At 40.6% G+C, this 11,147-nt stretch overlaps 1 protein-coding gene across 1 annotated transcript; it reads right to left on the reverse strand.

Annotated features, from left to right (window-relative positions):
- Positions 1 to 1,353: 1,353 nt before the first annotated feature.
- On the reverse strand, positions 1,354 to 9,663 carry SLC35G1 (solute carrier family 35 member G1). The gene is made up of 3 exons (XM_079138536.1): positions 9,386 to 9,663; positions 5,198 to 5,378; positions 1,354 to 3,346 (listed from the first exon to the last, which is right to left on the reverse strand). The coding sequence occupies exons 1-3, from the start codon at positions 9,576 to 9,578 to the stop codon at positions 2,608 to 2,610; spliced, it is 1,113 nt and encodes a 370-aa protein (XP_078994662.1). The 5' UTR covers positions 9,579 to 9,663; the 3' UTR covers positions 1,354 to 2,607.
- Between the last annotated feature and the right edge of the window lie 1,484 nt (positions 9,664 to 11,147).

Consider the following 11,147-nt stretch of genomic DNA (forward strand, 5'->3'; position numbering starts at 1 on the left):
TAAGTCTTAGACTGTGATGGAAATGGCCGAGGAAATAATAAGGAAACTGAATTCACAAGACAAGATATCCCAGGATTTAGTAATAGATCAGTCATGAGAACAAAAAGTACAGAGTTCAAAACTGGTACAACCTCTCAGGGTCTAGAAAAATGAAGGGCTTATTGGAACAGAAGATTAGTGCCTTTATTTTAGAGATGTCAGAGTTGATGTGATAGCGTAGGAGGGATGGACAATTTGAAATTTGAGATTACATCCCAGCTATGTAGCTAAAGGTCAATCTTCTATAGAGAAGGAATTTTGAAGCACATGATTAAAATGGGAAAAAAGTTATTTTACATACAAAATTTTCTATAATCATGAAAACCAACATATAGCTTTCTTTGACATGATTTTATTACTACTTATAAAAACAAGTTATGAAAATATTTTCCTTTTAAAGATATAGAAACTACAATCTTTGCAAAAATATACACACCCATAATTGTTACAATACATAGCCTTGTATACACCTTGGACATTAGAAGTGTTTTAAGAGTCATACCCTGTTGGGAGAAATGTTTTCTTTAACTCTAGTCATATATTGTGACATTCAAGTACTGAAGTCACACTGTTGAAATAAACATGTCTCTAGAATATAGATCTAAAGGGATTTAACTTTAGAGATCCCATAGATTATTTTATTGTGCAAGGTAGAAAACTGGAGTTAATCTACCTTAGGTAGCTCTAAGTGTGGTTCATTTTCCATAGTTTTTCATGAAACTAAGGGGGGAAGATCATGGAAACCCATCTCGGGCAAGTCTCCTCCCTGTCATCTCTTATCTATGGAGCATGGCTCCTACATGATGATTTCTAAGGTACTTTTGAGCTCTAAAACACTCAAATTCTTTAATTAGCCAAGGTACTTTCAAAATGATACTTTTGCAAGTTTAAATTCCAATATTGCAAGTTAAATAAAAGTTGATAGAGTTGACTCACCTAAAGAGAGACTTCATTTAGGATTTGTCAGGTGAAAAGCTTTTAAATCAGCAAGCCTAAAGTTCCCCTTTGGAACAATAGAAAATATTTTTTCTCATCAAAGCATAAATCCCAAGTCAAACTCCTGACTTGGGAAGAATTTAATGAGACAGTGGGAAAGAGCCTTTAGTCTTTCTACTAAGCAGCTTAAAATAATGATAGATGATGTATCTGACACAGTAAGAGCTGGAGGCCACTAAGGGTTCGTGTACGTGTATTCCCTATATCCTGACTAACCTGCCATGCTTTCCTAGGTATCCAGTTCTCTCTTCAACTGGAGAATATTGGCTTGATGATGTTTCAGACGAAGAATGTATTCTTTGAATTCATGATGTACCATGGTACAGCTTGATAGTTCATATCATGCTGAAATACTAGAATTTGCCAGTGATTTTTTTTTTTTTCTATGTAAGAAACTATGAAAATCAATGAACTGCAGGGTTCACAGGTCATTACATTTAATATATAACATGAGCATTATTACATATAATCCCATAAAGGAAAAATACTATAAGAATAAGTTTAATAGCAGAACTGTATTTTTAAAAGTTACTTAAAAACTCTATAGTCCAAAATCCTCTGATTTAGTAGGCAAGGGAGATACCTATTAGGATAAACCTAATAAAAACTGAGCGCTGTAAGTTAAAATGGTAAAATCTTGGCAACATCATATGTTTCAACCTAATAAGATCCTGAGAAAATTTTATTTGGCATCACACTACAAATTCAAGGAGAATTTATAGAAAAATTACATCTCTGGTGAGGAGAAAACACTTCAGGATAGAAGTGTGCACAATGATCATGCCAAGATTTCGCTCTTGTGATTTAAAGACTGGAAATCTTGGAATGTTTAAAAAAAAAAAAAAAAAGTAGTGTCAAAAAAAAAAAGACAAGAATTATAAAATGATATCTACAGTTGCTAATGCCACTGAAACAGAAAACTACTGACCAGGTCATTTACAAAACTTTCTAGAGGTAACATATAAAAACTCCACCATTAAAATGAAAAGGCACAAATGAGTTAAAAGTATGATTGGTAATCATTTATAAAATCCTTGGAAATAAGGCCAATTCATTTGATTATTAATACCAATAAGTAGGCACCTATACCAAACTTCAGCTTTGGCATCCTAAATGGAATTATGTTGCAAATGAATTGTTAACATAATACTAATTATAGCAGCATTATCAATACATTTCTTAGGCCCTATAGAGCTAAAATAATTTCTAGAATTTCCCCACCCAAATCCCACCTGTACCAAAAATATGTTTAAAAATTATATATTATTACAGTCAAATTTTTTTTTTTTTTGCAGTTTTTCTTCAAATAATGAGCTCTCCTCTCACCAAGGCCACTTTAACAACAAAAAAAAAAAAAAAAAAAAAAAAAAAAGCTAGACTAACCAAGCTAGCTATTCTTAACTAATTAAAAACATACCATATTCAAAAATGGTACTTTATTTATGAAATTTATTAAATATTATCAATCAATGAATGCGAATTTTCCAGGTATGTGTGTGTGTGTGTGTTGTATTTGAAATGGTTGATGGTGTATTTGAAAAAAAAAAAAAAGTCAATTTCAGCAATGATGCTTCATTTGGAACTCTGGAGCCATTTACGAATGGCTGCTCCAGTACTACTGGCCACTACACAGAGAGCACCACCCACTGTCCACCAGCTTGGCATGTCATTAAAGAAAATAATCTGAAAGATAAAAGCAAAGACCACATCCATTGTCTTCATTATTGCTACGGGTCCTGCTTTTTCTATTTGAAGTGCTTTTGTGAGAAATACCTGACCCCCCAAACCAAAGAGCCCGATGAGTATGAGAAATAGCCTGTCCAAGCCACAGTAAGGCAGACTCCAGTCTCCTGTTATAAAGAGGACGACGATGCTTTCAATGAGGCCAAGCACGACATAATACCAAATGCTCAGAAAGTAGTCCACAGATTTTCCCATTTTTCTTAGGATAACTAGAGTCACCGCAGCAAACACGGCATGTCCGACTGCCGCAATTGTTCCCTTAAGGTGGACTGAATAGCTTTCTTCCATCCCCGAAGTGTTGGAACCAAACAAAAATGGTGGTCTCACGATAAGGATCACTCCAGTGATTGTGAACAAGGTGAAGAAAGCATCCCAAGGGCTATACTTTTCCTTGAGAAATATCCAAGCAAATAGAGATGTAAACACTGGGCAGCTAAACGTGATAACTGTGGCATCTGCGAGGGACGTTGTCTGGAAAGCATAGTATAAAAGGATCATGGAGGTAGAACCAAGGACTCCTCTGAGAATGAGGAAAATTCGTTGACCTTTGGGGCCTATAAACCCAGTTCTGTAAATTCAAATGAAGAGATGCATATTAAATGAACTTGGTATTTGTTTTTCAAGCAAAATGTGTAAACATTTCAAAAGTAGTAAATATCAAAAGGGAATAGTAAATTAATCATATCTGCCACTATTATAACTTTAAAAAATGTTTTCTAAGTATAGTTAATAACATTAAGTATTCACAATACGAACAAAAATAGTACACAAGAATCTCATATACAATATAGATCAGTAAATATAGATATTATTGCCCCTAAGTGTATATCTACAATTTATTTGCAAAAAAAGATAAAAAAAGGAAAATAGGTTGGATGTTAATAGTAGTTATACTTTGATAAACTCACACAATTTTTCTTATTTTCTCCAAATTTTTTAATGAAAATGTGTCATTTTTATAATAAACACAAGTTCAAGATTTATTAGGACTGTATAGGGGAAGTTGATCCTAGCTAGTGTGCATTCTCAGCCTCATGAGTTTTTCTATAAAAGTTGAAGCAAAATGAAAATTTACTTTGGCCATTGAATGTGAGACAATTTTTCATTGTCCTCATGAGAAGAGTTAAAATACATTACAAAAGCATGTGTAGTGTTTGGATAATTATTGCTATCCAGGCAACTCTGCATATTTGGAGTTAGAAATCAAAGTGTGATCACCTTTGGCCCATATTTTGAAAAGCCAGGAGTCTTCTATGATAGTGAAACAAAATGTGTCAAAACAGATTAGGTCCAAAGATTTTAAGAAAACTCTTGTGACAATACTTTCATTCCAGAAGGGAGAAGGTGGTTATGTTAGGCTCAGAGTCCTGTTGGCACCTATAGAAATTTCTGTCTTATCATTTATTTTCTGAAGTATCAGGAGTTGCACACATTTACATAGGAAATCCTGACAACATTAAACTTAGTAGATTTTCACTTTTTCCAACAATTCTTCATTCAGGACATGGTGTGAAACTCCTCTGAGTGAATCAGCATTATGTTAGAAGACACAGGAGACTTAGGTGGCAAGTGAGTGAAGACTTTAAATTGGGGTTTAAGCCTCTCTGCCCAAAGACAGGGAGAGCCGGGCAGCCAGCCAATGGGGACCCACTGGCCCCACTCCCAGGGTTCAAAGTACACTGGGGTGTGTGTAGGTTATAACGACCCCAGGAAGGGCATAATTTAACCCTGGTGAGAGTGGAGGATTCCACTGGGAAGGCAAAGAGAGGCTGGTGAGGGTTTGGGGGAGGCGGGGAGAGAGTGAGGGGACAATAAATATAGTGTTCATATAATGTTATGTTCGACATACACAAAACACTCTGATCTAGAATAAATCTTATTTGACTTTTGCAACCACCTTGCAGGGTGGAGGACAGAGTATCATTCCCTTCCGTTTACAAAGGAGGAAGCCGAATGTGAAAGCCAGAAAGACCTTGCTCAAGGTTACTCTTATCAAATTCTGGGGAAGACCTAAATCTTAAACTATCGCCCTGGGCCTACAGGCCTCCTGTTTCACTTAAAGAAACCTCTGACTCTAAGAGACACCACTGTTTCCTTACCTTTATTATTATTTTTTTCTTCCAAATACTAGTTATGTCAAAGGAAAGAAGGGAAGGTGGTACAAGGTGAGGAGAATTATACAAGCTTTATTTTCAAAGTGGTGGTGGTGGATGACTTTCCTCCTTTTGTAGGCATGTGGTAAGTGCTTACAACAGCATCTTGTGTGGGTAGATTCATGTGCCTTTTCACTAATCAGAGCTAAGGGGTATAGAAACTGGTACATACATGATAAAGCAGATACTGTAGAGAAAATAAGGCAGGTCAAAAGATTTACACACATTTATTAATATCTTCTACTTTGCAGTTAAGAAATACTTACTTTCTGTATATTAAGCAAGGGATAATAACTAGCATTTGGAACACACATCGAAATGCACTAATTTCTACAGCATGGACGTCTTGCACTTTTTTAACAAATAAAGAGCCCACTGAGAAAAGGAAGGCAGACAATAATGTGTAAAACAAGCCAAGTCCAGGACAGGGTGCTTTCTTCTTGGCTTCTGAAAAAGATTAAATTCTGGTTAGTCCTTGCTTCCAAGTGTACGTTTTTAAATCATTTTCACTTAAAAACTGAGAAAAATGGAACTGTGTCAGTGGCTAACAGACTACAAATACTTCCTTCTAAGCATATCCATCCTTTGGACCTATACCATTTTCCCCATCAATTATGAAGAACCCATAGATGAGGGCAACAATTTAAACCATTTTTAAAACAGTGTTTCACCCTATAAAATGGATTTCCTTTGGCTTACTGAAGAATCACCCCTACTTACAAGTCACGAAGCAAAAAGCTTGCCAAAGCCAGTGAGAGAAATCTTTAAGAAACACTTGTCAAGATGGAAGTGAAAAATACTTCCCCTCTCACTGACGAACCTGGCTTTATGAAGAAAGTTAATAACAGGGTATCTGATCATCTGTTGATCTGTTAAGCCTGTGAGCTCCTCTGGGGCTACGATCTCAGCTGTCCTGTCCATGTCTGGCAGATGAAGACCCTGAATAAATATTTGATGAATGAAAGAATATGAGAGATATCCACAGAAGGTTTGAGTCTAACATTACTGGCAACAACATAACTTGTGAAGGCTCTCTGTTGTGGAATCCTGAACTGTAAATCACATATTTAACTTTTTCATGGTTCACGACTCATCTTTCCAGTTGAGGGCAGGTGCTAAAGCAGCCTTTGACTCCCAAGAGCTTTGCAGAGACTCACTTCACCTAATCCTTACTTCTTGGCTTGATCTGAACCAGGAAACTTGTGCTTTCTCCAGAGCATTCAGTGTTCAATCTACTAATGACAATTTGTGTGGGTGCTAAGCTTTTATTGAACCACTTCCTGTCTTAGTTTCCTATCACAGGAGTAGAACCTGCTTTCACTCTCAGCCCTTGGGCAAACAGAGCAGGGTAAGCAGAACACTCCTTAAAAGACCACACACTGAGGAATATGCTCTTTTTCTTTTTTACTTTTTTCAAATCAACAGAAAAACAAGACGAGGATAAGACTCTTGTCAGTTAAGAGCACACTGCACATGATGAGTGTGTGAACATGTAGAATTTGCTGGAAAGTTAGGATTACCATTTCAATCTAGGAAAGTACAATGTGTTACTCAGCTATAGAACACTATTGCATAATAATGTTTTTTAAAAAATGTCCTTCTCTGATAAATGTAAACACCAGGTAATACATTTCAACATCCTCATGTTAGTTAAATAACTTTGCCCACAAGTGACTCTAAAAATCAAGTCCAAAGTGTGATGATGGAGTCCTTCTGAGGATGCTCTACAGCCTGATCTTTGTAGTCAAAGATACCCTTCATCAGAGACCTCCACTCTTCCTTTTCTGTACATCTGAAGAGACTGCTTTGAAGCTAGCAACCATCATCCCTTGTAGATGCCAGACTCTTCTATGTCTATTTTGTCCCTCCGTGTGCAAATACTGCAAAAATGAACTGCATAGACCCACTCCAGCCACAAGAAGGAAGTTTTAGAAGACTTCCAAGTTAAGTACCACAAAATACTTGTTTTGGCTGTGGTCAGCCTTGGACTGCAGCTTCTGAAATTTCAGAATTCTGATCCAAATGAAAGTTTTTCTTAAAAGCAACCCAACCCATACATAGAAACATCACCCTCAGAACAGAATGAGAAGATCAAGGACAGAAAACATCTTCTTACTCTATAATTCAAGGATGTTCTCCAAGCTAAACTTGTCAATTTTTCTCCAAGAAATTCAACCTAACATGATATCTTAACTCTTTTAAAATGTAATTTTATACCTTTAGCTCTTATGATCTTTCCCTTTAAAACACAGACACACATTTTAACCTATAAACACTTAAGGCTCATGTTTCCTGACTGAATAGGACACATGTTAGAAGGCCTAGCTGAATTTGATTTTTTTTTTTCTTGCAGTGCTGGGGACTGAACCCATGGCCTTGTGCTTGCAAGGCAAGCACTCTACCGACTGAGCTATCTCCCCTGCCCCGATTATTTGTTAATGAAGGTGAGGGATGAGGGTGGGGCAAACCTCAATCTTTTACTGAATAATAATTTCTATTCTGTCAATGGAGATAAGTAACAGGGTGGAATAATCCAAAGAGGTGTGTGCTCCTGTAATGTATTTCCATGAGCACACAGAACATGTCCAATGATGTGGCAACTCTAAATAATTCAAATTAAGTGGCCACCATGTAATTTCGCAAAGAAAACTGAAAACTTGCTCAGCTTTCTGAGCCTCTGCTTTAAACTAGTGATCACAAATCTGGTTGAGAATTAGAATCATCTGAGTAACTAAAAAACTCAATTCCCAAGCCTCACCCCAGATTCACTGAAACAGAACCTCTTGGGCTGTAAAAGCTTCACTATTCTAGGACCACTACTGGACCTCAGAACTCACCCCGTCCTGGAGGACATAAGGCCCAGGACTAAGCCAACTTCTCCCTGCTTCAGTCTAAGATCTATACTGTTCCTGAAGAAAGCAAAAAGATCTCTTGGGACAGGTGTACACCATCTGTTCCGCTAATCCAAGAATGTAAGAAAAATGGGTAACGGTTCCAACCTGAACTTGAACATCGAAATTGTTAAGATGACCACTTAGATAGAGTCTAAAAAGGAGACTGTCAAAACGTTTGATGACAACAGTACAGGGTTTATAGTATTTTTATGGCAATCTTCTTTTCAGAATGTTATCTGATCACCTTACAATAACTATTACTAATTGTTAGGAATTTCCTTTGAGGCTAAAAGACACGACAAGAGTCTTAGGTGTGCTCACGCACGTTTGTCATTTTGCTGTATGCTGAGTATTTCTTGATTCAAAAAGGGGAAACGTTCATGACTTTGCAAGGACTGACTCAGGATTTATGACATTTGGCCATAGGCTAAGTGAGAAACTGACCTCTTCAAGAGCTGCACACTGACCAGCTTGAGGTAACCCTACTCTGGAGGTACCATTCCATGCATAAATGACCAAAAGTCTGACAATTTCTATACACATTTAGGGGAGAAATAAAGCTAGAATCATCTTCCAGGGCTTGTCTCTCTAAAATGGGTAAAGTGCATATAAGGAGGAGGTAAAATTGAGGTAGATAAGAGACAGAAATCCCAGGTCACATTTAAGGGTGCTGGTCGGAGGGGGCCCTGGGAACCAGGTGAGGGAGGAGATCCAGGGGATGAGGTGGTGCAAACATAACTTGGTCTTAAAAGTAGACCTCACTATGTTTTCTTCTAGGAAGCTGTGCCAGTGGAAAGGGCCCTAGGCTGGGTCTCTGGCAAGCTGGGATCCTAAACCTGGTGCTGCTCAGACCTGCCATGCCTTGGAAGAAACACAAAAACCTCCCAAAGCCCTCACCTTCCTGGAACTCACTTTCCTTCTCTGTCAGAGACCAAGGGTTGTCACGGGGGTATGAGGTAAGTGGTGGGTTTTCCTGTCTTAGAGGACAATGAACTCCTTCACAGGGTATTCCTTGTTTTGCATAAGTTGCTAAAAAGTTCTCCTATCCCCCAAAGGTTAAGCACCAGTGGTCCTACTCAACTTTGCCTTTCTAAGAGCCTAAGACTCTGGGACAAGCACTTTTCTGGAGCAGATGCTTTCAACTTCCTCTTGGAGGAGTGGGGTTTACCACCGAGATAAGTTTTTGAGGGTCGGCTTTCTCCTAACCTCGGCCCGGCCTCTCTCGCTAACCTCCCACCTTCAACCTCCTCGGGGAGGGCACACCAAACTGCAATCTGACTCCAAGGTCCTGCCCGCAACACTAGTTACAGGAGCAGCCTTAAAATCCCCAAAGGGTTGCAAACACAATCAGAAACTTTCTCCAGTCTTGGCGCCAGCGGGGGCGCAGAGGGGCTTCTGCTTTGCAGCCCCCCAAGTGACAGCTCGACGGTCTTCCCTGGAGCCGGGCAGAATGCGGAGGGAGGCGCGGTGGTCACTGTACTCTCCCTGCGGAGACCCCAACCCGCCGGCACCCGCACGGCCCCCAGGTGAGACCCGCAATCGGGCCGCACGCGCACTCACCGGGCTCCGCGCGCGAGCAGCACGGCGAGGAACCGCAGAGCCAGCACCTGCCGCCCTCGGGTGCCCCGGCTGCCTCGGCGCCTGCAGGCTCCTCGCCGGCGTCCGAGGGCGTGTGGTGGGTCAGCTGCAGCCCTGACTCCCCGGGCTCGGGAGACTCCCCGGCGCGCTCCCGGGCGCTCTCCTGGGGCCCCATCTCGTGGCCCACGCTCTCCTGGTGGCCGGCGCGCCGTCTGGCGCCAACAGCAGCCGCTCGGCTGCCCTGCTCTTCCGGCCGGCGGCGGCGCTCGCGCGCATGCGCGTGCGCCCTCCCCTCCCTCCCTGCTCCCCGGGGACCGCGCGCCTGTCCTCCGCTGCCCTCTTGCTTGCTTCTCCCAGAGCCTCCTGCCCAGGGGCAGATCGGCCGCCTCCCTGGTCAGGCTGCGGTGTCCATGTCTCCCTACTGCGGTTAGTCTAGACGGCCCAGCGGCTTGGACGCATCCTTCCCAGGGCACATTGGTCCTCTGTCTTTGCACAGACAGGAGGGACGCTGGGTTCCCAACCCCGGAGCCATCGGTCCCTATGGCCTTGAGATTCAGAGATTGGGTATTTATGTATTGGTGTCAACGCATTCGACACCTCTGGGATACCCTGAAGACTTTACAGAGCACTGTGCCTGTCTTTAACCGATCAGAGGCTTGTTGCCTATCTGTTTCCCTGTTGTCTCATTGCCATTTTGCTGGTTTGGGAAGTAGTGTGTAATCATTGGGAAAATATATAAGACGAAGCAGAACCCGTTTGGATTTTTTTTTTTTTTTTTTTTTTTTTTTTTTTTTTTTTTTTTTTTTTGCAATAGTAGGGACACTATTGATCTGTTTTGGTTTTCTTTTTTGTCAACTGAGGCATCCTCCTTTGGTCAAATGTAAGATTCAAATAATCTGAGTCAGTAAGATCAAATATACATGTCATTTGTCCCCAGGATTCACTAAGTCTCTTTATGTTGATCTCTTTCTCCCCTCCTCCCACCGTTTGTGTGTGTGTGTGTGTGTGTGTGCAGGTACTGGGGATTGAACCCAGAAGCGCTTTACACACTGAGCTACAATCCCCAACCCTCTTTATTTTAGGACAGGGTCTCACTAAATTGTTTAGAGCCTCTTTAAATTGCTGAGACTGGCCTTAAACTTGCGATTCTCCTTCCTCCTGAGTCTCTGGGATTACAGGCTGCACCACTGCAGCCAGCCGCTTTAAATAGTTCTTTTTTCATTCCTTTGCTTGGTCTAGGTGGAGAAGGACAGTCTGGGCAAAGATGAACATGTATAAACCATTCTAGGTCCAGTCTCCAAACAACTTACCAAACAAGAGAGCAAGGTTTGCCTCTTTTTAGAAATCTGCACAAACTGGCCCACAAGGGAAACAGTACTTGACTCCAAGTCAGAAATCCTACATTCTGGCCTGAGTAGGTGACCTCAGACAGTCATAACTGTACCCTTTTAAGCTTTGATTACCTCTTTTATCAAACAGAGATGAAACGTTTCTCTTCCTACTTTACAGAGTTGCTCTGCAAATGAAATGTCATGATGTGGGCAAAAGCTTAGCAGGCCCTGGAAAACACTTTACTGGAAAATAAAGATGTGTTTTTACCTAGGGTTTGTCCTCCAAACTGAAACTTCTTCTTTAAGATTAAAAGGGTGAGCTCTTTTAAAACTTATGAGGTCAATAGGCATAAACTGTGACTGTCCTGGACAAACGGGAACAAATGGCCACCTGAATTCTAGCTCGATTAATA

This window comes from Sciurus vulgaris (genome assembly GCF_902686455.1).
Source record: "Sciurus vulgaris genome assembly, chromosome: 4".
Classification (NCBI taxonomy): domain Eukaryota; kingdom Metazoa; phylum Chordata; class Mammalia; order Rodentia; family Sciuridae; genus Sciurus; species Sciurus vulgaris.